This window comes from Pseudopodoces humilis, chromosome 19, assembly GCF_049639895.1.
Source record: "Pseudopodoces humilis isolate 2021_Gansu_Grassland_sample_001 chromosome 19, ASM4963989v1, whole genome shotgun sequence".
Lineage (NCBI taxonomy): Eukaryota > Metazoa > Chordata > Aves > Passeriformes > Paridae > Pseudopodoces > Pseudopodoces humilis.
This window is the reverse complement of record NC_142218.1, coordinates 7820668-7846480: the sequence shown is the minus strand read 5'-3', so window position 1 is coordinate 7846480 and position 25813 is coordinate 7820668. Positions and strand designations below refer to the sequence as shown.

General features: G+C 62.1%; 3 protein-coding genes across 10 annotated transcripts; 2 read left to right on the top strand and 1 right to left on the bottom strand.

Annotated features, from left to right (window-relative positions):
* Positions 1 to 1303: 1303 nt before the first annotated feature.
* On the top strand, positions 1304 to 10470 carry ANGPT4 (angiopoietin 4). Of its 3 annotated transcripts, none has more exons than XM_005524933.3 (9): positions 1304 to 1980; positions 6098 to 6253; positions 6466 to 6587; positions 6884 to 7116; positions 7606 to 7721; positions 8156 to 8257; positions 8336 to 8502; positions 9272 to 9402; positions 9489 to 10470. In XM_005524933.3, the coding sequence occupies exons 1-9, from the start codon at positions 1678 to 1680 to the stop codon at positions 9647 to 9649; spliced, it is 1491 nt and encodes a 496-aa protein (XP_005524990.2). In that variant the 5' UTR covers positions 1304 to 1677; the 3' UTR covers positions 9650 to 10470. The 3 variants fall into 3 exon arrangements, with proteins under 3 accessions (XP_005524990.2, XP_087920836.1, XP_087920837.1); XM_088064710.1 differs by lacking the exon at positions 1304 to 1980 and adding an exon at positions 1991 to 2420; XM_088064711.1 differs by lacking the exon at positions 1304 to 1980 and adding an exon at positions 5943 to 5963.
* Positions 10471 to 12441: 1971 nt separating this feature from the next.
* FAM110A (family with sequence similarity 110 member A) lies at positions 12442 to 17760 on the bottom strand. Of its 4 annotated transcripts, none has more exons than XM_088064673.1 (3): positions 16545 to 17760; positions 14835 to 16443; positions 12442 to 14253 (listed from the first exon to the last, which is right to left on the bottom strand). In XM_088064673.1, the coding sequence occupies exon 3, from the start codon at positions 14183 to 14185 to the stop codon at positions 13190 to 13192; it is 996 nt and encodes a 331-aa protein (XP_087920799.1). In that variant the 5' UTR covers positions 14186 to 14253; positions 14835 to 16443; positions 16545 to 17760; the 3' UTR covers positions 12442 to 13189. The 4 variants fall into 4 exon arrangements, with proteins under 4 accessions (XP_087920799.1, XP_014109692.2, XP_087920798.1 ...); XM_014254217.2 differs by having other exon boundaries at positions 12442 to 14942; positions 15345 to 16443; XM_088064672.1 differs by having other exon boundaries at positions 12442 to 16443.
* Positions 17761 to 20171: 2411 nt separating this feature from the next.
* SLC52A3 (solute carrier family 52 member 3) lies at positions 20172 to 23444 on the top strand. 3 transcript variants are annotated; one of them, XM_005524746.3, is made up of 4 exons: positions 20172 to 20570; positions 21447 to 22517; positions 22766 to 22889; positions 23013 to 23444. In XM_005524746.3, exons 2-4 carry the CDS (start codon positions 21490 to 21492, stop codon positions 23223 to 23225), a joined length of 1365 nt encoding a protein of 454 aa, XP_005524803.1. In that variant the 5' UTR covers positions 20172 to 20570; positions 21447 to 21489; the 3' UTR covers positions 23226 to 23444. The 3 variants fall into 3 exon arrangements, with proteins under 3 accessions (XP_005524803.1, XP_014109568.1, XP_087920846.1); XM_014254093.2 differs by having other exon boundaries at positions 20172 to 20714; XM_088064720.1 differs by lacking the exon at positions 20172 to 20570 and adding an exon at positions 20892 to 21059.
* The last annotated feature ends 2369 nt before the right edge of the window (positions 23445 to 25813 follow it).

The window sequence follows — 25813 nt, the reverse complement described above, 5'->3', positions numbered from 1 at the left end:
TGGGCACAGGAATTTGGGGTGATTGCATCTGTGTTCAGTCTAGGACAGGGACGTGCACAGTGCGAGTGCCAGCCCAGGCAGGGGATGCTGCTGCCTCCTGCGTCCCCAGACTGCGATGTGTTGGAAGCAGCTCTGCAATCCCCTCCCAGCCATCACCGCGGGGTGCTGAGCCCAGGCGTGCCAGTCTGTCTGTCTGTCCCTGCCGGGCTGTGTCCACAGGCACAGAGGGCCCTATCGGCGTGTACACCATGTGTGTGCTTCGTTCGCTGCCCAGCAGCAGGCAGCTCTGCATTTGGAGTTTGCCGGGGTCCGATCTCCCAGTCCCTGCCCTGAGCGTGAGCGGGGCGAGGCCGGGGCTGGCCGCGGGGTGTGGAGGCGGCGGGGGCTGCACGGACCCTTCAGGACGGGAGCGCTGGGTGTCAGCATCGAGCCAGACCCGGAGCCGGCACAAAGCTGCCAGAGCAGCTCCTCCGATCGCTTCATGACAAATAAACGGATTAAACCCCCGGCATTGCTCCTGCGTCCCTGTTTTCCCCATTCCCACGAGTTGCTGACGGAGGGGGTCTGGGATGCTGGCCTTGGCCACGGTGCAATCCCACATTCCCCAACTCTGCAGCTTGGGTCTCTGTGGGGGACATCCTGCCCTGGCCCCCCAGCACTGGGGTACTGGGGAAATATCTCATTTCAAGTTTTTATTTAAAGTACCACCAGCATCACTCATTGCCTGAGCCAGCACTGGGACAAGCGGCAAGTGTGACACTGGGACGGCCATTCCGTGGGATTGGGAGCCACCAGGGTTTTTTTCTGGCTATTGGAGAAAATCCCCCTTTGTTAAGATGCTTGGGCATCCCCTTGGCAGCCTGTCCCCACCACTGGGATGTCTTCTCCTGGGGGACACAGCCGAGATCCTGTCCCAGCACATGGGCTGGCAGACGTGGTGACCCCGGTTCTGCTCAGAGTCCATCAGCCCCCGACAGACCCCCGGCCTGGGATCTGGGCACGCCGAGCCCGGCGCAGTCTGGCTGTGTCCTGCCAAGCTCTGCCTGGGACACAGCCCTCCTCCTGGTCCCCACGGGCTCATCCCATGGCCAGAGCAGCAAAATCCAGGCCTGGCTCCCGCTGGCATTATAAATAGCCGGGACTGGGGAGGGAGCTGTGCTGCCTGGGATGGGGGTGCCTGGGTGTGGTGAATCCCAGCGGGTGCTGATCGGGGGGACTCGCTGGGTGCAGGGCTGGGGGATGAGAGGGCTCGGTGCTGCCGTGGCCCGGTCCACCCCGGGATGTGCAATGAGTTCTGCAGAGAACGGCCGGGGGCAGAATGGGGCTGTGAGTGTGTGTGAGTGTGTGTGTGCGAGAGAGAGAGACATTTATAGATCACGTGTGAAACTTGATCTCCCCGCAGTGGACTCAGAGGAAAGAAAAAAGATAGAAGTATTGTTTTTAAACAGATTTTTTTCCTTTGTTTTTGTTTTTGTTTTTTTTTTTTTTCCTCCCCTCTCCCCCTTCGAGGGCTGCCGATAAAAGGCCGGGGCGGCCAGCGCCGGCTCAGAGGGAGGAAATGCCGAAATCGCCGCGGCTGGAGGCGGCGGGGAGCGCCCACTGACCCATCCCGGCACGGAGCAAGCTGCCGGCGCATCCCCCGCCCTGGCAGCCCGGCCCCGCGGGGACCCCCGAGCCATGTGGGCGCTCAGCCTCGGCCTCATGGCCCTGACCTGTGCCACGACGGCTCTGTGCGCTGCTGGAGCCCAGCGCCGGGCTCTGGAGGGCGGCGGCCGCCGGCGCTACCACCGAGTGCAGCACGGCCACTGCAGCTACACCTTCGTGCTGCCCGAGACCGACCCCCTGCCCTGCCCTGCCCCCGGCCCGGCCGGCGTGCTGCTCCAGCGGGACTCGCCGGCTGGAACCGCCGGGCACGGGGCTGCCCAGCGCCTGCGGCACCTCGAGAGGATCCTGGAGAACAGCACCCAGTGGCTGCGGAAGGTAGGCTGTGGGATGTGGGGGGACGAGCAGCGAGGCGGTGTGGGCAGGGATATGTGTCCAGCACCCACTCGTGCAGCATCCGTGTGGCGCAGCTGTGGGCATCGGGGTCTGTGCCCACCTGAGCATCCAGGTCAGCTTTTCTCTGCAGGTGTGCAGCTGGCATCAGGCACTGTCTGCACTGCTGTGGGTTCTGCTGTGGGTGCTGCAGCTCATGCGTGCCGCAGATCACTCACCCAGATCACTTCCCATTGAGGCTGTATTCCCTGTCCGTCCTTGCCATGGTCCTGGCTGGGTTAGCTGTGCCGAGCATCCCTTGGGGATCAGCATTCCAAGTTCTGGGCGAGGAGATTGGGAAGGAGTTTGGCAATGGTCCCAAGGCCAGGGGCCACCAGAATCTCTCCAGCTTCATCATTTTCCCTTTTACAAGCTCCCAGCACTCGGTGAGCCTTTGTGTGGGACCCATGGCTGCTGGGTGGTCTGTGAGTGGTGCACGGCAGGAGCAGTGGGGTGCCACACCAGAGGGTCTGTGTACCCACAGGGTTGCCACCCCCAGCCCCCACTGGCTTGCCCCATCCCCAATGCCTGAGGCAGGAAGCAGCATTTCCTTCCTGGAGCCCCCTTCCAGCTGAGTGCAACTGCCTGCGTCAGACCCAGGAATAGCTCATCCCTAGGGACACATCCCTGGGGGGCCCTCAACCCCACAGCCCGTGCCAGGAACACTGGGTACCTGCACTGATAAGAGGAGAAGCAGCTTGTCCCCAGCTGTCACTGACCCAGCAGAGCCACATGCACGTCCCATGGTGTCCCACCAGGCTGCAATGGGACCTGTGTGCCTCTGCACTCCTGTTTCCTGGGTGATGTCCCCGTGCCGAGCTCCTGCAGCCCTCAGGGATCAGAATGGGGCCCACACACTGAGTGGGGTCCCAGGGATGGCCTGTGCCAGCCACACTGCTTGGGTAGCCACCCTGACTATGGGGGACAGTGCAGGCAGCAGGGACGTGCAGGATGTTGTTCCTTGTCCCCTCAGCCATCCTAGAGAACAAATTCCTCAAGAGCTGGGAAAACACTGAACCGTGGCTCTGCTGGAAGCCATCCCAGAGTGTTGCAGAGGGGTCAGCAGTGACAACCTGGCTGGTGGCACTGAATCTCTGTCAATGTGGAACCTGCTGGGTGCTCACAAGTCCTGGGGCCCCTGTGCCCCCTTTGCCCTCAGCTCTCTGTCTTGGTGTCCCTGTGCTCTGCTGTCTTTGTGCCCTGTGTGCCCAGGCCAGCTCTGAGCTTCCCTTGGGATGAGGGCAGCCTTTGTATGGCCAAGCAAGGCAGGGCACCAGGGTCCCACCACAGGTGCACGTGGTTCTGTCCAGAGCTGACAGCCACAGGGAAAATGGGACTGCACATCTGGGCAGCTGTGGGCAGCAGTGCACCTCACCACAGCCCCAAGGAGCACAAAAGAGTGGAGCACTGGGCAGCCAGTACCCCATTCCTTCCCCATCCCCATCCTGTTCCATCCATCCATCAAAACAATCCCATCCCACCCCATCCCATCCTGCAGCATGGCTCTCCTTTAGAGGCAGCTTGCGGCTATGTTTTTTGCTGTTGTTCCTTGGCTTCCCAAATTTCAGCAGAGCTGCCCAAGAACGCTTATTTTGGTCAGACTCCAGCCCTGAACAAACAAACGAGGGCTCGAAAGAGGCGTTGGGTTCAGGGATAGATCGTAAACAACGTTGCATCCCTGTCTGCTTTGCCCTGGCACAGGGAGCCCTGCAGGGTGCTGAGAAACTGGGAGGTCTCCTGGTACCCAGAAGGGTTCCCCAGGCCCCCCCAGGCATCCCCAGCACCGGCCTCCCCCAGGACCCCCATCCATGGCACTGAGGGGCTGGCCCACTGTCCCCACTCAGCACCCCTTGGTGGGGACATGGCGAGGACCCAGCACACAAGGACACATCAGCTGCTTCTGTCTCAGGAGGAATTAATTTTAGTTCAAACACAAACACTTGATGGTGCCACTGGGTCTAGCGGGGGACTTGGCGTGGGATGGGGTCTCCAGAGGGGCAGTGGCATTCTGGCAGCCCTGAGATGCCTGAGGCACAGGGGCTGATGCTGCTCACCCTGGGATGTGGGCAGGGATGTGGAGAGCAGGTGAAGGACTTTCCTCCCACCTGTGACTCAAGGATTCCCAAGCTGGTGCTTGTGAAATGTTCAGAAATGCCAGGGCAGGATAGGAACTGGGACACGGAGGAGGGATGCTGCAAGAAGGCAGCACAGGATGATCCCAGCATGGGGACAGTGAGTGGCTGAGTTTTCTCCTGCTCCATGGTGATGTTTTGGCATGACCAAAACAGCACCAAAGCTTTTCCCCCAGCAGCTCTGCCCTAATGGTGGAGAAATGAGACTCTGAAAGCAGGAGAGCCCAGTTCACAACAGCACCCATGAGATGAAGGAGTGGGGATCCTGGATTCCCTGTCCTTGGCACAGGCCCTGTCCCACTTGTGTCCCCTGTGGCAGACATGCCTGGGGACACTGTGCCCCACTCCAGCTCCCAGGGAGCTGCTGGGGCCAGGATCCAGGGCTCTATCTCCAGGACTCCCAGCCTTCCCCGTGCCAGCTTGACCTTTTCCGTGGGTATGTTTTGCCCTCATCTCACAGATATGTTTATTTAAAAAAAAAAAAAAAAAGCAAGATTGAGAGGGAGAAAAGGCCTCCCCAATCCCTGTGAAGCAACAAGATTAACGATGTGGTTAAAGGGAAACTCTCCAGCAATCCCTCAGCTCGGGGAAATGTTTTCCAGACGCAGCTCTCCGACCTTTCCCTGCTTCCTCCCTGAGAGCATGTTCCTGCGAGGGAAAATCCCCAGGGAAACGGGGTGCAGGCAGTGCTGGCTGGGTCCTGGGACTTTCCAGCCCTAACACCATCCTGCCCCACATGGATGCTCACAGTAGGGTGATGGTTTTGCCACTGCCTGGTGCGGAGGAGGAGGGGACAGTGAGATTTCATCATACCAAACAAGTGCAGAGCCCTGTGCCCTGGCCCGCTGCCAGCCCCACTCCCACGCTGAGTATCCCAACACTGCTGCCTGCCATGGTGCTGAACATCCTGGTATTTCATGATGCCAAACATCCCAGCACTGCTGCCTGCCTGCCACAGTGCCAAGCATCCCAGCACCACTGCATTCCCACCGTGGTGCACAACATCCCCACACCACTGCCTGCCTTGACACTGCCCCAGAGAGCAGCATCCCAGCCCTGCTGAATGTGGTCCACAAGCCCACAAGATGTAGGGGGATGCGGGGCTCTGCCTGCACCACTGGGGAGCTCAGGCCTGGAGCAGGAGCTGGGCATTGCAGGGACAGCAGCATCTGTGGGATGCAGGGAGATGGGCAGCCCCCATCCCTCCTGCTCTCAGGGGCTGCTTTCCCAGCGTGGGCGGCAGCGTGGCCCCTTCCGCTCCCGGTGGCCCTCGCCGAGGGACCGTGCCCCCACCGAGGCCATCGCCCTGGGGAGGGGCTGAATGGGAACCTCATGGCGGGGCTGCCAGAAATAGCAAAGCCTTTGGGAAAGGCGGCTCCCCCGCGGGCTGGGAAAGCGGAAGCGTCGTCTCAGCTGTGTCCGAGCTGTGTTCGCAGCCAGCTTCTTCCCAGCCTCGGGTTCTTCCACGTGCTGGAGCAGCACCGGGTCCCAGACACCTACCTTCCCTGGCGGATGGTGTCCTCTGTCCCTCCATATCCCCAGCTCTGGGAAGCCAGTGGCTGGGGACTGGCAGCTGATGCTGATGCCAGTGCCAGCCACTCCCTGCCTGGCTGCTTGGCACAGGCCACCCTGGCTGGGCATCAGCCCCAGCTCACCAGCACACCTGGGCACACAGAAGCCCATGCCAGGCCCCAGCTGGTACCACAGCCCAGGAATCTTGGCAGCCGGTGCCTGAGGAGCCTCCCCTGCAGCAGCTCAGCTCACTCTGTCCTCTGATAACATTCTAAGGGCCCTGAGGTGGGTCAAGCCTTGTGGAGACACAGGGCTGTACCTGGGGGCTGTGCCCAGTGGTGCCAGGCTCAGCTGGGATGCTGAGACAGGACCTGAAGAGGTGCCCAAATGACCCTCTGCACCCTCACTTCCCTGCACAGCTGGAGAGCTACATCCAGAGCAGCGTGAAGCCGGAGATGGCGGAGCTGCGGCAGACGGCAGTGCAGAACCAGACTGCCACCGTGCTGGAGATCGGCAGCTCCCTCCTCAACCGCAGCGCCGAGCAGAGCCGCAAGCTCACTGACGTGGAGGCCCAGGTATGGCACGTGTGTGCCCATGTCCCCACCACCCTGACACCGTGGTGGGTGGCACAGTTTGTCTGCAGATCAAAGCGATTCCCTGAGGTGGAACAGGGTTTAATGCACCAGTGGCAGAGGTGCCAGGGCTGTGTGCCAGAGACCGGCTGACACCACGGGTGTGGTGTGGCTCTGGCTGCTGATGCCAAGGCTCCCCTCTGCTCCCGAGGCAGGTGCTGAATCAGACGTGGCGCATCGAGATGCAGCTCCAGGAGAATTCCCTGTCCACCAGCAAGCTGGAGAAGCAGCTGCTGCTGCAGACCAATGAGATCCACAAGCTGCAGAACAGAAACAAGTAGGGGCTGGGGAGGCTCAGGGACCCCCACAGCCCTTGGACCCCACAGGGAGGCTGGTCTCTCCCACCTCACACTGCACTTTGAGGGGGCTTGAACCCCTCCAGGTGCTAGCTGTGGTCCCTAGGTGGTTGCACAGCCCCACATGGCCACTGGGCTTTGGGTTCCCCTGTGTGGGCACATCCCAGAAGTGAGGGTACAATTCAGGGGGTGCAGCAGGGGATGGGGACAGCAATGGGTCCCTGCAGACACGCTGGGACTGCTCTGCCACCCCATCACCGCTGCATCCCACTCCCAGCATCCTGGAGGTGCGGGTGCTGGAGATGGAAACGAAGCAGCAGGTGGAGCTGGCGGGGGCCCACTCGGAGAAGGAGAAGCTGCAGCGGCTGCTGAGCCGCCAGAGCGGCACCATCGAGGAGATGGAAAAGACGCTGCTGGCTGCCAGTGCCAACACCAGCCTGCTCCAGCGGCAGCAGCTCCAGCTCCTCCAGTCTGTCCAGAGCCTGGTGCGCCTCGTCTCCCGGGGCAGAGGTGAGCGGGGTGTGCGGGCACAGTGGGGGCAGTGGGAAAGCTCCTCGTCCTCCCAGGAGTGTGCCACGGTGCCCCTCTGGTCTGCTCAGCTTGAGTGACTTCAGCTCAAAAATCATAGAACCATTCAGTCATAGAACGGTTTGGGTTGGAAGGGATCTTAAAGCTCATCTCATTCCAAGACCCTGCCATGGGCAGGAACACGTTCCGCTGGAAAACGATACATTCATTGCAACCAAGGAGCAGCTGGGAGCCCCAGGGGGTGGGTCCAGAGCCTGATGTCATTCCCAGCCGTGGCAAACCCCCAGGGGTTAGGCTGGCAGCAGCCCTGGTGGCACAGCTGCCTTGCCCAGCCCTCAGGAGATCGCACAGAAAAGAAAGAAATAATCTGTCAGCACAAAGGCATCCAAAGGGAGAGGGAAGAGCAGAAAAACCAGGCAGGGCTGCAGGGCCATCAGGATTCCTGCCTTTTCACTGTCCCCTCTGCCACAGCCATGTCACCTGGGCAGGAGCAGCAATTCCAGGACTGTGCCGAGGTGCGCCGGGCAGGCATCCATGCCAGCGGCATCTACACCCTGCACATTGCCAACCTCAGCGAGCCCAAAAAGGTGAGCACAGTCCAGAGACGGCTTCCCTGCATCACCCTGGAGTGTTGCCCCCCCAGTGCACACCAGCCCCACACCAGATCCCTGTTAGCTGGGACATCCCAGGGCAGTTCCCCACCCCATTCAGCCTTGGGGGTGCACAAGGGTGAGGGCAGAACCCACAGGACAAAAGCAGGGCTGGCACAGCCTTCCAAATGGGGGTATAAAACTGATTTTAAAGGCACCCTGACCTATGAGCACCAGACCCCAACCCCTGCTCATGGCCATGGAGGAAGGAGAAATGCCTCAGCCAGGTGCTGGGCACAGCACACCCTCGCCAGCCTCTCAGCCAGCTCTAGCACCCACAGAGCACCCATGCTGAGCTGCCCAGCCTGGCAGGGGTGCACCTGGCCACCCACTCCAAGCCACCCCCAGCCTGTCCCTCGCTGCCCTTGCAGGCATACTGTGACATGGAGACAGATCGAGGGGGCTGGACCGTCATCCAGCTTCGAGCCAACGGCAGCCTCAGCTTCCAGAGGAGCTGGAGGGAGTACAAGCAGGTGTGTGCCTGACCAGGGAGGGGGACACCCTGGAGGCACCCCAAGCACCCTGAACTCACCCACCCTGCTGCTCCCCAGGGCTTTGGGGACGCTTCGGGGGAATACTGGCTGGGGAATGAGGCCGTGCACCTGCTGACGAGCCGGGTGCCCTACGCCCTACGGGTCGAGCTGCAGGACTGGGAGGGTGGCCAGGTGTATGCCCACTACAGGAAATTCCAGCTGGGGAGTGAGCGGCAGTTTTACAGGTAGGGGAGAGGCGCTGTGGGAACAGCCACCCAGCGCTCCCCATTTCTGACTGTCCCCAAGCCCTGTGGGCAGCAGTGGCCAGGGGGAAGGGCTGGGTGTGGTGCCCTAGGGAGGTGCAGGCTTACCTGGGGTTTCACTGGGTTGTCCTGGTGTAGTTGTGATGCCAGGTGCCAGGCACGTTGCTGTGACACTTTCATCTCTCCCTGGGCTCCTGAGTAGATTTTTCATGTATAAAATTGCATCAAGGCAGTAGGATTTGCCATACCAGTGGGAGGAACTTGGGCGTTTGCACTGGGGCTCTTTCTTTGGCCATGGGAGGTGACACAGCTGTGGCCAATCCCAGGGATGTTGGGCATCCCCAGGCTGTCCATGTCCAGGGAGAGATGCTGTGCTCCTAATGCTCAGCTTGCCATGACCATGTGTTCCTGGCCATGGGCAGGAGGGTGGAAAGCAGCTGGGGGCCTTCACTGCTGGGCTGGAGGTGGAACCAGACCCCAGACATCCCCTGCGCCATCCATCCCATGCATGCATCGAGCTGACTCCCAGCGAGAGGACTGGAGAGGCCTTGGGGGTGTATCCTCTCTGCCCCAGCATACCACAACCTCCACTCCTGGGGACAAAGGACAGGAGGCCAAGCTGGAACTGCAGGATGTCTGCCCACATCCCTGTGTGCTGTGTTCAGCTCATGGCAGCCCCTGAGCAGTGCTGGGGACTCTGTGACCCCCTGACAGGCAGCAGTGACAGTGGCTGTGTTCCTGCTGGGCACAGGCTGTCCCTGCAGGACTACAGTGGCACGGCTGGGCAGCAGAGTGGCCTGGCACTGCAGGGCACCCAATTCAGCACCCGTGACGCCGACAATGACAACTGTCTCTGCAAGTGTGCCCAGATGCTCTCGGGAGGTGAGTGGAGCAGGGGGACACCCCCATGCAGCAACCGTGGGTGCCAGCCTGCGATGCCACCTTCCCACCCTGCTCCCTTCCCACAGGATGGTGGTTCGATGCCTGTGGCCTCTCCAACCTGAACGGCATCTACTACCCGGCCCGGAACAACATCCGCAAGCTCAACGGCATCCGCTGGCACCATTTCCAGGGGCCCAGCTACTCCCTGAGGGGCACCCGCATGATGATCCGACCCAGCAGCTTCTAACGAGCCCGCGGCCACTGCCAGCACTGAGAGACAAGTCCAGGACAAGGGATGGTTGGGGGCGGCTGAGATGCCCCAGCTGCTGCAGGGAATCTTTGCCATGAGTTGTATTTTTTTTACTCTTGTTTATCCCATTTTTCAGAAGTCTGCAGTGTCACCGTGGCCATGCTGGAGGAACTGTGGGCAGGGGTGAAGGGCGCTGCAGGAGCTGGAGCTGCAGGAGCTGGAGTGGGACAAAGCCAGACCTGCTAAAGTGGGCTCCAGCATATGGAAACCCCCTGACCTCACCTCAGCTTCTCTCCCTGAATTTCTGCTGGTCCTCAGGGTTTTGTCTTGGGGACAGGGCTCCAAGACCCTCCCAGTGATGGGGCTCTGAGAAGCCCTGGGACCATGTGCATTCAGAGGTACCCCAAATGTGATCGGGGCTTTGCCTTTTCACTGGCTTTGGATATTGTAAATTCCCCACCATCCCACTTTCCTTGAGGATTAGAGGAGCTGGGTGGGACAGGAATCCTGATAAGCAGGGGGACTGGTGATGTCCTTCCTTCCCCTTTGGTCCAGACACAGCCATGCAGAGGGCCACACGCTGTCCCCTTCTAGGCATGGCCTGAGGCACCGTCCCATATATGGCGGGACAGGCACTGCTCCTCACGGGATGGAGCTGGGTTTCTCCAGCTCTCAGAGAGGACAGGAAGAGCAGGGGGTGTCCTTGGGGACCTTCATGGGGACCAGTCCTGGGATGGCCAGTGGCCCAGTTCTGCAAGGCACTTACTGGGAGCAGACACTGCACTGGCAGGGGTTGGCAGAGCCCCAGGATTGGCAGGAAGGGGCTGGGGGTGGGGAGGGGGCTGGGGGTTAAAGGGGCTGGGGGGGTGGGAGGTGGTGGGTGCTGGCACCGACACCGGCTGTGCACGCAGCAGCGGGGGGGCTCCTGCTGCCTGCCCTCATCACTGTCCCGAGGCACCCGCTAATTAACACTGATTAAAGCACGTGACGTTGTTGGCGCTTCCAGAAGATGCTCATCAGTGGGGAATAATTAAAAAATGGAAAACACAGGGGGCGGTGCTGCCGGTTTTCCTTCTGTTCTGGCTGCCTGCCTGCACCTCCTGCCTGCACATGGGGCACCCATGGGGAATCTCAGTGCAGAGGGTGATGGACATTTCCCCGGCTGTCCCTCCTCCCTGGAAATAACTGATGGGCTCAGCTGCACTCCCCACGAAACCGGAGCCACCGGGAAGCAGCTGCCAGGGAAAGCGATAGGGAGCAAGGGGCTGTCCTGCTGTCCCCAGTGGGAACATGCAAGGGGGGGCACAGGGGGGACATTCTGAGGGGGACACGTGTGTCTGAACACGTCTGTGCTGGGGTTTTCATGCTGGCAGTCCCATGGGTGGGGGTCATATGGAGACTCTTGGTTCGGGAACAAGGCTGCTGTGTGAGCATCTGTGTGTGCACATCGAAATCCTGCTCACAAACACATGTGCACGTGGACACACGGACACAGACACATCCTGCATGCACACATGAGCACACAGGGCTTTGGGCAGCCATGTCAGGTCCCATTCATGCAGGGCATGGGACACCAGAGTCACACCAAGGACTGGCAGCACCTGAGGGACATGTGGCTGCTCAGCCCTTGCCTGGCTGGGGACTGGTGGGTCCCCCCCTTCTCCTTAGAAATAACAAATTTAGACCAAGCCTGGGGACACACCACGCTGAGGAATCCGGCAGCACAGCCGGTCCCAGCCACTAGTGAGGATCTGGTTCCCTCAGAGACTTCCCCAAGGGCAAAGCCTGTCCCCAAGTAAGTGCCCAGGGTCCCTGTCAACCTCTGGTTTCTGGGGTGTTTTCCTTGGGGAGGCACTCAGTGCCCCATGTGCCATCATTTTGGATCCCCTGTGTCCTCCCCAGAGCACTTCATCAGCCTGACTCACAGCCAGATGCCATCCCTGTGTCCTGTCACCATGTCCTGACACCACATCCTGCCCTCCACATTCCTGGCAGCTGGACCTGACAATACCCCAGTAGGAGTCAGATGGATCCTGCACCCCAAGCAGGGGATCTGGGTGGACACACAACAGCGCAGGAATCAAGCTGGGGTGGCAAATTCTTCTTTGTGACAGCTTTTCTGGGGACCCCAAACACTGGATGGAAGCCCCAGTCAAGGGGCCCATGGTGCTGCCTTGGCCAGCAGCTGCTGAGGGGGCTGGCACTGAAGGGAGGCAGCAGCAGGCCCAGGGTCAGGTAGAGTCCCTGGGTACAGGTGCTTGCTGGTGGCTTTGATGTCACCTTCCCCAGCAGATACCTGCTTGCATGGGACACGTCAGGAGTGTGAGGACTGCAGGGCACAGGTGGCACCTGAGGTGCCAGGAGGGCTGTGGTGCCATGCAAGGCTGCCCTGGGAGAACACACAGGCGCTTTTCATCTTCAAAGCACTCCCTGCGCCAACTTTCATCCCGGCCCACCTGGGAGGTCTCTGCTATTGCCGCCCCCATCTCCCAGTTCTTGGAGAGCTGGGACCTGGCCAAGCTTTGCAGAAGTGAGGGAAGGAGGCAGGGGAGGGAAGGAGGCATGGCACAGAGGGGAATCCCAACAGCTGAGGTTCTGCCGGGACCTGCCAGAGCCAACCGCCGCCCTGCCGTGCCCGCTGGGCCCCGCGCTGGCACACTGCAGTGTGGAACCCACGATTCCCTTCCAGCACCCGTCCACTCAGCACCCACAGCCCTGCAGAGCTACAGGCACCCCAAGAGTCCCTGTCTCATCCCAAATTCCACCACCCCAAGAGACAACACACAGCCTCCAAAACACAGGCATTTAATAAAACTGGCTGCATTATAATTATTATTATTTACAGATCAAACATAAGGAAAAGAGTAGAAAAGAGGAACTGTTGTCTTCATAAATACCAGGCCCAGCATGGTGGGGGCTTTGTGCCCACTGGCAGCCGGGGAGGGGAACACAGGCACCCGCAGACACTCACACACACAGACACACAGCCCTGGGCAGCTTGAAGCAGGGGGTCAGGTTTCGCCCTCACCCCTCAAAGCACCAGGCTTTTCTTTAGCAATAAGATGGGACCACCAGGATGTGATCACCACCACAGGCAGTGGGACCCCTTTGGTGGAGGCTGCAAGGGGGCAGCTCCTTCCCCAGTGGAGTTTCCCTGCTCTGTGCAGGGGGGAACCAGCCCCTTGCACCCCACCCAGGGGTGCTGGTGAGGAGCAGGACAGGCAGGAGCTGCCAGCAGCGCAGGCAGGACAGCCACACATGAGGCCTTATGGGTGTTGAGGACCAGCCACACACCCAGGGTCACGAGTCCTCTGCCTTCCCACAGGGACCTGGCCCTCCAGTGCTGGCACAGGGGTCTGACAATGGATCCCTAGCCACCACATCAGGCCAGTGATGCTGTAGTACAGCAGGGCTAAGTTCAAAGGTCCTGTCACCATCAAGAGGTCCCTGCTCCTCCCAGGGCACAGCCTGTGCTTTGTCCCCATCCAGCATTGCCTGCTTTTGAGCAACCCATCCCCGGTGCCCACCACGGCACCACTACACATCAGAGACCTTCTGGGGCTCCCTGGCCTGGCGCAGCCCGTAGAGCCACTTGATGACACGGGCGTTGCGCTCGATGATGGAGATGCCGTAGGGCACACGCTCCGCCGGCCGTCCCTCCGGCGTGGCAGCGCTGGGCGGTGAGCGGCCGCCCTCCGAGCTGGCCGTGCTCACGCTGTGGAACTTGAGGGACACGATGTCAGAGCTGGCACGGGCGAAGCGCTCAGCCCCCATGTCCTGCATCTCCTCGGGGTCAAGGCCACAGTAGTTGAAGAAGCGCTCCAGGTCGGCGGTGGCCCGCGAGAGACGATCGCTCAGGTCCGACTTGGAGCGGTGCAGCAGCGGCTGCCGCCGGGCGCTCTCGGGGCGGGCGGGCGAGCTCCGGGATGGGGTCACAGGCAGCCCACCTGGGACGGGGGACGCAGGCAGCGGTGTCACTGGGCTCCGTGGAGCTCCACAGGGACGGACGTCCACCCTCCGCACGGCTACACTGCCGGGGGGCTTGGTGGTGGCCGGGCTCTCCGGTGGCTTGACAGCCCCCTCCACCGCTGGCGCTTCCGCCCACCACCTGCACTCCCTGCCCAGCGGGCTCTCCGCCTTAGGGAAAGGGCTGTCACAGAGGTTGATGAGGTTGTTGAGGATCTCCAGGTCAAGGGAGGTCTTCGGGTTGGCAGCATCGGCGCGGCGCGGCCCCGGGGGTGCCCTGCGGCTGGGGGTGAGCACAGCCCGGCGCACCCCGGGGGCGAAGAGGGGCTGCTTGAGCAGCAGTGGCTTCACCGGCTCCTGCTTGGTACTGGCGACCTTCTGGCTCTTCACGTACTTGGCCTTGTCAGCCTCCAGTCTCTCCACTGCGCTGGGCTTCCCGGCCCCCGGCTCGGCGTGCCGGCGGAAATACGCGGGCCCTTTGCGGAGGATACGGACAGGCATGGCCGAGGTGAAAGGCACCGTCACCCCCTTCATGGTGTCACCGGCTTGCAGCGCCTCGACGGGCATCCTCCGTGCCGGCACCGGGACACGGGTGGGCGGCCGCCACGGGCAGCGAAGGGCTCAGGTGCCGTCGGCTGAGAAGAGGGGCCGGAGTGAGAGCGGGGCCGGAGTGAGAGCGGCGGCGATGCTGCCCCTGCCCGCGCCCCGGCCCCACGGCAGACAAAGACAGCCCGGGCTGTGCGGTACCGCACTGGCTGAGCCCCCGGCTCCGGGCTGCCTATTTGAAGGCGGTCACCACGCCTCCGCCGCCGCCGAGCCTCCCCGACAAGTCCCCCGGCCAATCCGCGCCGCACGCCTGCTTCAAACAGCACCGGGGCCAATGGCGCCGGCGGGGAGAGCGCCCCGGTCCCGGAGAGGGGCACCCTGCGGAGAGAGTGGGGGCGGAGAGAGCCAAGCACCCCACACTGATGCTCTGCCCAAGTCGCAGGTGCCAGGAGTCAAGGGGTGCATTACATGTGCCCATCGGCCATGCTCCGGGGGGCACTGCCCACATCCAGGGGGGCATATCCTTCTCCCAGGCGTGCATCACCCACTCCCAGGGGAGCACTGATTGTTCCCAGGGGTGCCTCATCTATATCCTCGCTTCACCCATGCGCAGGGGTGCATTGCCTGCTCCCAGGCGGGCATCCCCTATGCCCAGGGTTCCATCACCTACCACCCTGCTGAGCTGCTGGATTCCGTGCTCCACTCCCTCTGCTGTTCCCTCAGCCCCCTCGCAAGCTCCGGGGCTTCTCAAAGGCTCCCTGCGCTCATCCTGGAGTTCCTTGGAAAGCAGGTGGAGTACACGGGGGTTTCCACTCGTGCTTGCCCGGCCGCGGTGTGCTCGGGGCAGCGTGAGGCCCTGCGCACCCCGTGTCCTTGGGTCCCTGCCAACCCCAACAAGCGCAGCCGCCACAACGGTCGCGCAGAGGCACCAGCCCGCCCACAGCGAAAAGGGCGCAGAGGGCACCTAAACCAGCCCCACACCCTTCTGCAGTCCCCTGACCAGAGGTGGACACACCCAGAGTAGCCCAAATACCCAGAGGGGCTCAGTAGTGGCAGGGCACACTGGAGCAGATGTGGGTCAGACCCCCTCCCCCAACGCCTTTCCCAAGCTGCTCTGAGATTCCTGCCGATCTGGGGCACTGATGAGCCCGAGGATGTGACAGCACGTCCCAGCACTCACCAGGTGCAGTGGTGGGCAGGGCAGGGGCCGGTGTGCTGTGGCCTCACTCGCTCCCGTGGCAGCCCCGAGCAGGCAGCTGCCAGCGTCACCCGCTCACCTGCGTGCACAAACTTCCTGGGAGCAGCCCAGCGCCTGTCCCAGCGCTGACCGCCGGCGGCAGGAGCCAGCCCTGGCACCCACAGCCCCGCCGAGCCACGGCTGAGCCACAGCTGAGCCACGTCTGCACCCCCTACCAGCCCACGGGTGCCAGATTCCCCAGAATCTGGACCCCAGCAGAATCCCTGCAGAGCACACGGTGCATCCCCCTGACGCGCTGTGACAGACGAGTGGCCATGGGGGAGGCTGTCTGCCCCTCTCCCCATCCTCGTCCCCTGCCTGGGGGGACATGCTGCCTCCTGACCTGGAAAATGTCTGCAGGGGGACGGCCAGGCTTGGCGACAGCTGGGAACGGTCCCAGCACTGGCACAGATCCTCCTGCCTGCTCCCCGGGGCAGTTTTCTGCACCCCTCTGCCCGACCCCTCCAGTCCGGTGCTGCCCAGCCCCTGTGCCAGTGGCCGGCTTCACTGCCTTTGTACCTGTGCCCAGAACTGGAAGGACTCCCCGGTTCAGCACAGGGGTGCAAAAGTGTCCCCCAGGCAAGGAAAAGCAGGAAAACATCCCCATGTCAGGCACGGGAGCTCAGCCTTGTACCAGACTCAGCCAAGCCACAGAGGAGATGGCTGTCAAAGTGCAGGGACAAGGACACGGGAGCCCCAGCGCAGCCGGCAGTGGCCAGTGTGGGGTCCCCTCCCCAGCACGGGGCACAACCTGCTGCTCCACATTCCTCCTGTGCTGAGCCACCGCGCTGGCACGGCCACACCGAGCTGAGCTGCACCGAGCCAAGCTGAGCTGAGCGGAGCCGCCCTCCGAAGAGCCCCAAAAACACGGCAACATAACATAGGATTCCCATAACATGGGATTCCATGTCCCAAACGCAGTTGGAGTGCGGAGATCTGAGCTCTGGGCATTGTCCAGTGTGGCCCCAGCTCCTCTCCCTCCTGGGGTGGGCAGTCCAGCCAGGCTCACATGGCAGACCAGGTCACCTCCTGCCTGGAGGAGCTGTTCCAGAGGTACACGGTTATGACCCCTTCACCGGCTCACCCAGCCCCATTCTGCTGGCACTGGACCAGCACGGGACCAGAATCACCTCTGCCACCCACCTGGATCAGCCCTTCGGCGTGGGAGCCTCCTCAGCACGGATCAGCTGCCACAATTCTTCTCCCTGCTCTCTTTCCGAGGGTGTCCCGGTGGTGTCCTGATGTCCCCACGCCTCCTGCTCCCCGGCCACGTCCTCCCCGTCTCCCCGCGGGCTGGCGGCTGGAGGGTGCTGGAGCGGTTCTGCATGCAGCAGCTGCCGCTGAGTCAGCGCCGGGTGAGGACGCCCTCCAAGCACCTCAGCGCTCACATGGGATCGAAACCACAGGGCATTGCTCCATGCCAGGCTGCGTCACGCAGCGTGGTGGTGCCCGGTGACGTCCCGGGTGCCGGTTCAGCCCGCGGTGCCGGCTGGGCAGCCTGGATGCACACACGGCCCGAAGTGCTCACAGGGACAAAGCCAAAACGCTTCTGGATGTCACTGCTCGCTGTGGGCAGACGGTTCTGGGGCTGGATTAGGGCTTTGGGCACAAGGGAAATTCCCAGCCTTCCTGTGGGCACCCAAATTCCCTCATATCATTGGTATGGCGAGTTGGCAGGGCCTGCTCTGATTTGGAAATCTCACCTTGTTTTCCCACACATCCAGCAGCAATAAACTCCAAAATGTTGGAAAATAAACTGGATAGTAGGGAGGGAGGTGACAGACTGGAACAGGGTCACCAAGCCTGCAGCCACCTGGAACTGCTGGCCTGAACCCAGCCCCAGGGTGGCTCCTGCCCCATGGTACAGGGATCTGCACCGAGGGAACGAGCATTTGGCTCGTGCTATGGAGCTCAGTTACAGCCCTGCATTGTTCAAACGGCTCCTGGAAAAAGACAAGGAGCTGGTGGAGGGAGAAGGGCCGAGGGAACCGCAGTCTGGGAGCCAGAGGGCTGCCCTGAGCCCAGATTCGCACAACGGGCTCAGCTGGAAAATCCCAGTTGGTAGGCGAGGGCAGAGCCCGCAGGCTGCATCCCCCACAAGTGCCGAGGTTGTGCGGGTGCGGGCAGGAGGCTGCAGGAGCTGCTCGGGCACGTCTGGCCCGTTGGAGCGGGGCGTCGCATCCAGGCAGCGCCCCAAGCCTCGCCCTCCCTGGGAGCATCCCGGGACACGCTCCGGGAGGGCAGCCTCCTGCAGGAATGCTCCCCCAGGAGCCGGTGCAGCATCCCCACCGCTGCTCCGGGAACACGCCAACGGTGTTTGTGAACAGAGGGACAATCAGGCGCTGGCAGTGCCTTTGCTCTCAGCTTCTACAGACACCCTCGTGCCACTGCCAGGACCTCCTGGATGCTAAATTAGGCTGCCAAAGAGAAGAAAACACTCAGCGGCCAATTCCCCCTCTGGAAGTGCTGGGCGGAGGCAGCTACGGGTGCCTGGCAACACCTGCCAAGCCGCAGGGCTGGGGCTCGGCAGTGTGGGCACCCCCACGCAGGGGCACCCCCAGAGCTGAGAGGTCCCCAACCCCTTCATCTTGTCTGTTAACTCCTAGTGCTTTATTTCAGCCCGTTGCCATGCCCAGACCCAGGATAAGCTACCACCTGCTCCTGCCTCAGTTTCCCCAACAAGAGCTCTACAGAGCCGCTCCAGAAGGAACGGGGACAGAATGGGGAGGCACCCGCTGCACCCAGCATCGCCCCATTCCCTGAGGGTAGAGGGAATGCACCCGGATGTTCACACTCAGTCTCTCCTCAGGGATCCGGGAACCAGGGAGGTGACAGATGGGGACATGCTGGGCACGAGGCCTTTGTCTGGCCGGTGGTGGCGGCGGCACAGACCCACAGATGGCGGCTGCCGTGGGGCCGTGGCTGCAGCCCATGGCCAGGCGAGCACTGGGCCCTGGGGATCCGGCCCTTTTGTTGGGGTCTCACCTCCGACAGCGGCCCCTTCCCGGCTGCCCCCCACCAGCCTTTCCACTTTCAACTTGACCTGCTCCTTTCACATGGAAATGAATGCAAATAGAGCTGGGGCTGCCAGGGTCCAGGCTGAGACCCGCCAGCAGGTCCCCAAGTCTGGGGGTCCTATCCTCTCAAATAGGGTGCCCAGTAGTCCCCGGAGTGAGGGAGTCCCCTTGTCTCCCCAGAAATGGAGCAGCAGCCACCCTCTACCCAAGCAGACCATCTCCACTGCTCACACATGGAAAAAGATATTAGGGGATGGGTCTCACGAGGGCTGAGCTCAAGTACAGACCCCTGCTTTTTGGGGCTGCTGAGCTTTCCATGCCCTCTTGCCACCCTGTCACCCCCATGGCAGGGGCAGTGTGCCCACCCTGGGGATCCCCGCTGCACCCCTGGCATGCTCTGGCTGCAGTTGGGATGGGCTCCCCAGCCCTGGCTGAGGAGGTGGCTTCCTGGAGGGACGGCCATCACAGCCCAGCAAAGTCCCGCACACAGGGACCACTCGGCTACCAAATGTTGCCATCTGCTCCGGGGCCTTTGCTCACATCTGCCGAGGGTGCAGAGGGGCGAGGGGCCGGGGCCCGGGAGTTCAGCTGCGGGGCGGGCAGGGGGCGGAGAAGGCACAGGCAGGGCAGGCAGCACGCGTCGGGTGGATTTGGGTGAGTAGCGTGAAGGGGCAACACGGGAGTCCCACAACCAGCACCCCCTCAAACCGCCTCTGCCCCATAGCCATTGGGAAGGGTCTCACTGCCGGCTGAGCAGCCTCTTTGTGCCGACAAATTAAACACAGGACAATTGTAGTCCCCTCCCTGTCCCCATACCCATGGACACACTGACCTCAGCTGCCCCACGCCCACTCCAAGCCCCCTGCGCATGGTTTCCCCAGCACCTTGGAACTGTTCCCAACCTTCCATGTCCCCTGGGGTCCTGGACTGGTTTAACTGGGATAGAGGTAATTTTTTCCATAGGAGCCAGTGTGGGACTGTTCTGGAGTTGTGCTGAAAGCAGTGCTGATAACCCAGGGGTGACTGAAAATGGCTGAGCCATGCTCACAGAGCCTCAAGGACTTTTCAGCTCCTCCCGCTGCCCCACCAGTGAGTGAGAGTTCTGGGGGTACACAGAAACTGGGAGGGGATGTGGATGGGGCAGCTCTGCCCCTCCCTACACCCACCCCTGGGATACCCCAGACTACAGGACATCCTTGCTTTTTCCTACTAAACTGATTTTATCTCAATCCATCACTTTAGTCCCTTTTACCATTTTATCTGTTCCCATTTTGTACCACATCCCACCGGAGCTGTGTGTGTGAGCAGCTGAGAGGGGGCTGAGCTGCCGGCAGGGATTAAATCACAGCAGTACCTCAAACTGTGACCATCCCCCTGCCACTGTCACCCAGCGTCCCTGCAACCCCGGGGACAAGAAACAACATTGTCCCCACTACACCCAACGGTCCTGGCTGCCATGGGGGCTCCCACAGGGGCAGGGCAGCGTGGAGGAGCAGGTGCAGTCCCCCGGAGGGACGGGGACAGGTACGGGCCCTGCAGACAGGTAGGGCAGGGAGGCAGACGGGAGAAGGCAGCCTCAGGTTTCGCAGGGCTGCAGCCCGCTCTCCCAGCGACACCCGGTGGGTGCTGGGGGAAGAGCTTCCATGAGGCATCCTGGGGCGGTGGGTCCTGGGATGGGGGGGGGGGGGGGGCTGCTGCTGGGAGGGACCGGGGGTCTGTCTCCTCACCCGTGTCACCTCCCCACCGGTGCAAATGGCTCGTCCGCTGGCTCACGGCTTGGTCCCCGCAGTGTCCCGAGGTGGGACAGCTGCCTCACTCGGAGGCTCCCCAGCGCCCCATGCCAACCCGTGACGCCGCAGAGATCCCGATGGGGACAAGGAACCGTCACCGGGTGACACTTGCACCTGCAAGAAGAGTCCGTGATAGGTGGGACGCAGTTCAGGCGGGGACAAGGACGAAGTCCAGGACACCGCCAAGAATAATAACCCCCCGAGCTGAGGACTCTGCCGGCTGGGACCAAGACGAAGAGCAGAGCAGGGCCAGGCTGTCATCCGTCCGCATCCGGAGGTGGTGACGTGCCCGCCTAACGTCACTGCTCCGGCAGCCAGGACTGGCTCCCGCCCGCGTGGTGCTGCCGATTCCCCAAAGCGCAGTGAGTTACCCTTGGGAGGTTGCCGAGGGACCGGTCAGACCGGAGCCCGTTTCCTGCCCGGCTCCTGCTCCAGCCCCGATGCCTCCCCGCGGGGCCGGGGCCGTGGCGGGGCCGCTGCGCCCGCCAGGCTCAGCCCCGTGAGACGTGAGTTTCCTCTGGCGGCCTCAACGCCCCGGGAGGGGGCTGGAGACGCCTCTGCGCGACCGCGGGGGCATGGAACGTAGGGACATGGAACGCCAGAGTTCTCCCCAGCAGCGGGATGGGAGTGGGCAAGGGATGTGCCCGGAGCTCAGGTGACTCAGCTGAGTGGTACGAGCAGAGGCTGGGCTGCTGGGGCCTGGCTCCTGCGGCCACCCGAGCGTGACGGGATCGCGCGGGTCCTGACTGGGAAGGGACGGGCGCTGCCTCGTCCTGCCCGGCAGATAAAGTACGGGAGCTACGAGGTGTCCATTCCCAGCAGAGCAGCTGCCCAGACCACTCAGCCCCCAGGTGAGAGTCCTCTTCACCCTGCACCCGGCTGTGCCAAGCCCTTCCAGGCTGCACGGAGCTGCAACGTGAGCTGGCACAGGTTCAATGCCCTCCTGGGTACCGCACCTGCTGCTGCCAAGCCTCAGCCCTCCGGGATGAGACCGTGAAGCTCATCAGGATCCACACCCAGGGCAGGAGGGCACCGGGTGTCATCACTTGAAGGGGGCAGAGGGGTCGGCAGGGCTTGCAGAGGGCAAAGTGGGGCTGGGCTGGGCTGTGGGTCCCACACCCTCACAGCACGTAGGAAGGAAGCTGTTCTACCTACACAGGCAGTGGTCATGGGAGGACAGGGCCAGGATCTGGAAGGGTCGTATCTCACCCCACACTCATCAAAGTCTCTCCCCACAGCACAGCAGCGTCACTCCCAGGCCCAGGCACCCAGCCCTGAGACATGGCACTGCTCACCCACCTTCTGGCCTGTGCCTTCGGCATGGGCTCCTGGGTGGCCATCAACGGGCTGTGGGTAGAGGTGCCACTGCTGGTGACGGTGCTGCCGGAGCAGTGGTACCTCCCCTCCTACATCACCATCATCATCCAGATGGCCAACGTGGGACCACTCTTCGTCACCCTCATGAATCGCTTTCGGCCCAGCTTGCTGAAGGAGGTGGCTGTTATCTATGTGATCATATCCATGGGTGTTACGGCCTGCTTCCTCCTGGCTTTCCTCTGGAACCACACATCCGTCATTGCTGGGACGTCCCACAGCATCCCCTTCCTAATCCTTACCTTCTTCCTGGCCCTGGTGGACTGCACCTCCTCTGTCACCTTCCTGCCCTTCATGATGCAGCTGCAGCCCCAGTACATGAACACCTTCTTCATAGGCGAAGGGCTAAGTGGGCTGATTCCTGCTCTCATTGCCCTGGGCCAGGGCTCTGGTATCTCCAGCTGTGCCAATGTCAGCTATGAGGTCAACATCACCACTGGCAACGAGACTGTGGAGAGCACCCTCTTCCAGCTGGAGACCCGCTACCTCCCACCCAACTTCTCCACCTTAATCTTCTTCCTGCTCATGACTGCAATGATGCTGACCTGCTTGCTGGCCTTCTTCCTCCTCACCCGACAGCCCAAGGTGTGGGAGCTCTCTCAGCAGCACCTCTTTCCCTGCAACATTGTGCTGAACTCATTTGACCAGATCCTTGACGAGGGAGCTGACTCACAGCTGGGCAGAGGCTGCTCATGCCCAAAGGATCCCAAGGGACCTGGGGACATCATGCCACAGAAGGTCTTCCACTCCCTAACCCAGCTCAGCCTCATCTACCTCCTCATTGCCTGGGTGAGCGCCCTGACAAACGGGGTCCTGCCATCTGTGCAGTCCTACTCCTGCCTGCCCTACGGACACACCACCTACCACCTGGCAGCCACACTCAGCTCCATGGCCAACCCCCTCGCCTGCATTGTGGCCATGTTCCTGCCCAACAGGTGGGTTGCAGGGCCCTGGGGGTTGCAGCAGGGTGCACACCAGGGGCTTCTGCCCCAGGAGTAGCCTCTACTTTGCAGGGGTTGGGGGTGTAGGGTGGGAGAGGGCCTGTGGGATAACCATGTCCTGGCAGCACAGACACACCAGGAAAGGAGGATGGAGCCAGCAAGGAGCCAGAATGTGCTGCATGCCCCTGCTGCTCACCAGGGACAGGTAGTGTTCTCCAGTGGGTCTCACATGTCTTTTGCAGGTCCCTGACCCTGATGGTCATCCTCACCATGGCAGGGACAGGCTTTGGTGCCTACAACATGGCCATTGCAGTGATGAGTCCCTGCCCACTCCTCCAGCAGTCCCAGTGGGGTGATGCCATCATCGTAAGTCATGGTGTCCCTCTCACTCAGGGAGGTCTTTGACGCCACACCTGGACCTGACCTCACCACGATGTCCCCACAGTGGGAAACCCCTGGCCCTGACCACTTTTCCACCTGTGCCACCAGGTCCTCTCCTGGGTGCTGTTCACCGGGACGCTCTCCTACATGAAGGTGATGGCTGGGGTGATCCTGCGGAGCCGCAGCCGCAGCGCGCTGGTGTGGTACGGGGTGCTGGAGCAGCTGGGCTCCCTCCTCGGGGCACTGCTCATGTTCCCCCTTGTCAACATCTACGGCCTTTTCAAATCTGCTGACTACTGCAGCCTGCAGTGCCCAGCATGAGTAGGGTGGACACCCCAAGACCGCTGCTCTTGCCAGCATGAACTCCAGTGAGGCTGGCTGGCTGAGAAGCAGTGCTGGGACCAGGCCAGCTGCAGACATGCTGTGGGTCTGCAAGCTCCCTGATGGGCTCTGCCAGGGAGCAGCACCTCCAGGGCTTTGTCCCCAGCCTGGGCATGGGGTGTTCCCATCATGTGAAAGCAATAGAAGGTGTTTTACTCAGCCCTCTGCCTCCCTGCTTCCCACAACCCCCACGTCGAGGGGGCTGTCTGTGCCAGTGGCCCCCACCTGGGTATCTCTCAAATGGGGCCATGTCCAGTCCCTTCCCCTGGGGGGTCCAGCACAGTTTGGCATTGTACCCTAAAGGCCCCCTGGACTCTGTGGTGGGCACAGACCCAGCTGCACCCAGCAGCACCGGTGGCATTCCCGGCCCTGTGCTGTGGCAGCTGCCCCCAGACAGGGGGTTTGCAACCAGCTGGGGGAAGTGGGGACAAAGGCAGCCATGGGGAGGGGGATGGTGGGACAACACAGAACATTCACAAGGCCCCCAACACCAGCTGGGGAAACTGAGGCACAGTGGGACTGGAGTGACATGTGTGATATTTTCCACCCTCTGCTGTGGTCCCATCCATGCTTTCTACTCCCTCCCCATTGTCCTGTGCCCCCCTGCACCCCATTTCAGCCCTGCTGCATCTTGAGATGGGCAGAGCTGGAGAGGGGCTGCAGCAGAACCTTGCACCAGACCAGTGAGGGCACGGTGCCCATGGCAGGGGTAGCACAGAACCAGTGCCAGGGTTGGCCCACCTGGTACCCAACTGTGCCCCAGCCAGGCCAGCCAGGACAGGGGCCGGGTGGACGTTGGGGCATGGCAGGCACGGGAGGTCAGGGCAGTGGAAGCCCCGGGATGGGACAGCACCCGTGCCCTGCACACGCCTGCACCCCTTCCCTGGGGCACGAGGCAGCCGGGCCTTTGTCCCCAGCCCTTTGTCTGGCATCTGCTCCCTGCGCCGGCGGCAGCACCAGACCACGAATTGGAGCCACTTTGGGGCTCCGGCTGCGACCCGGACGCCTCTGGGAAGGACGAGATTGGAATACCTAATAGCCAGCAGCCCCCCGAGCTGGCAGTGGTGGGGGTCCTGCAGCTGAGGCAGCAGAGAGGGCAGGACTGAGGGCTCTGCCTCCTGGCATTAGTGGGCATCCTCTGGCAGATCCTGGCTGACCTCACAGCCTGTGTCCAGGATCCATGGAGGATGGGGAAGCTGAGGACCAGTGGGAGATGTGGGGGCACCACAGGGCAGCTTGTCTCATTCCTCAGTAGCAGATATGTCCCTTGTGGGTAGACTGGGAGCTGGAGTAGGGACCTGACCTCTCTCCTCCTGCCCCCCAAGAGGATGATCCTGCCCTTGGGAGCCTCCAAAACCCCTCACCCACAGTACCCCCGCAGCCCCCTCCCTCTTGTCGGGGAAACAATTGCCTCCGATGGGAATTATTTCCATACAGCTGCTCAGGAAGGCACAAACCCGGTGGAGGAAGGCTGAGCCTTTCTTCTGGTGCTGCTCCCCCTCCCCACGGTGGTGGGGGCAGGTTTGGGGGGGCCCAGGCGCTGCCGTTAGCGCTATCAGCTCGGCAGGGCTGGCTGCGGTTATTACCATACATTATCGCAGTCCCCTGCCTCCGAAAGGAGCTGGGGCTGCTCCCCCCTTCCCAGCCCTCCCTCCTCCTGCCTTTTACACTTAATTACCTCCCTTATTACACCGCAGCCTGTAGAGAGACAAAATCCCAGGGCAGCGGGCGGGCAGGCAGGCAGCGGGCAGCGGGCAGGCAGTGGGCAGGCAGCGGGCAGGCAGGCCCAACTAGGGCGTAAGTAATCCCCCGTTCTGCAAACGTGCCTTCCAGGAGAGAACAGGCACACGCACGGATAAATAAATCAGGGAGCGGAGGCCGGGAGCCCAGTGTGTGTGTGTGGGATGCCACGAGCAGCCCGGCAGGCAGTGTCCCCTCGGGGCCGCAGCCCTGCGGGAGAGGTGACCTTGAACTTGGCAGAGCCTTGACGTCAGGGCAGTGCTGCAGGGACAGATGGGGCTCGTGGTGCTGCCAGCAATCCCTGGCCAAGCGCTGCAGGAGCAAGTGGAGAGACCCCAGCCCACATGGGGAGCAGCCCTGGGATCCTGTAGGATGTGGAGTGCTGTGGATATGGGATGCTCTGGGATGGGGGATGCTGTGAGCTATGGGATACGCTTAGCTGTGGGATGCTGTGAGATGCTGTGGGATGCTGTAGGCTGTGGAATGATGTGGGCTGTGAGATGCCCTGGACTATAGGATACTTTGGGATGCCGTGGGATGCCCTGGGCTGTGGAGTACCACACAAAGCAGTGAGCAGGGGCACTGTGATGCAGGGCTGGCTCCAGATGTGGCTCTGGGCACGACTGAAGGAGCAGACATGGCTGTGAGCAGGCGGGCTCATGGTGCTGCCTGTGGGTATGCTGCTTGTGGTCCCCAGACCCAGTGCCACATCCCTGGCCAAAAGGACTAGTGTGCCCAGGGCTGCCCCGTGCCAGCCATGCCAGCGCTCTGCCTGCGGTGACAGCGGA

What these genes read in the sequence shown, in the direction of transcription:
- ANGPT4 (XM_005524933.3), top strand. Translation starts at nt 1,678, where the DNA reads ATGTGGGCGCTCAGCCTCGGCCTCATGGCCCTGACCTGTGCCACGACG. An exon ending in TCACTGACGTGGAGGCCCAG is followed by an intron (nt 6,254 to 6,465) that starts GTATGGCACGTG and finishes CTCCCGAGGCAG; the next exon opens with GTGCTGAATCAGACGTGGCG. An exon ending in AGTGAGCGGCAGTTTTACAG is followed by an intron (nt 8,503 to 9,271) that starts GTAGGGGAGAGG and finishes TGCTGGGCACAG; the next exon opens with GCTGTCCCTGCAGGACTACA.
- FAM110A (XM_088064672.1), bottom strand. Translation starts at nt 14,185, where the DNA reads ATGCCCGTCGAGGCGCTGCAAGCCGGTGACACCATGAAGGGGGTGACG.
- SLC52A3 (XM_005524746.3), top strand. Translation starts at nt 21,490, where the DNA reads ATGGCACTGCTCACCCACCTTCTGGCCTGTGCCTTCGGCATGGGCTCC. An exon ending in GCCATGTTCCTGCCCAACAG is followed by an intron (nt 22,518 to 22,765) that starts GTGGGTTGCAGG and finishes TGTCTTTTGCAG; the next exon opens with GTCCCTGACCCTGATGGTCA. An exon ending in AGTGGGGTGATGCCATCATC is followed by an intron (nt 22,890 to 23,012) that starts GTAAGTCATGGT and finishes CTGTGCCACCAG; the next exon opens with GTCCTCTCCTGGGTGCTGTT.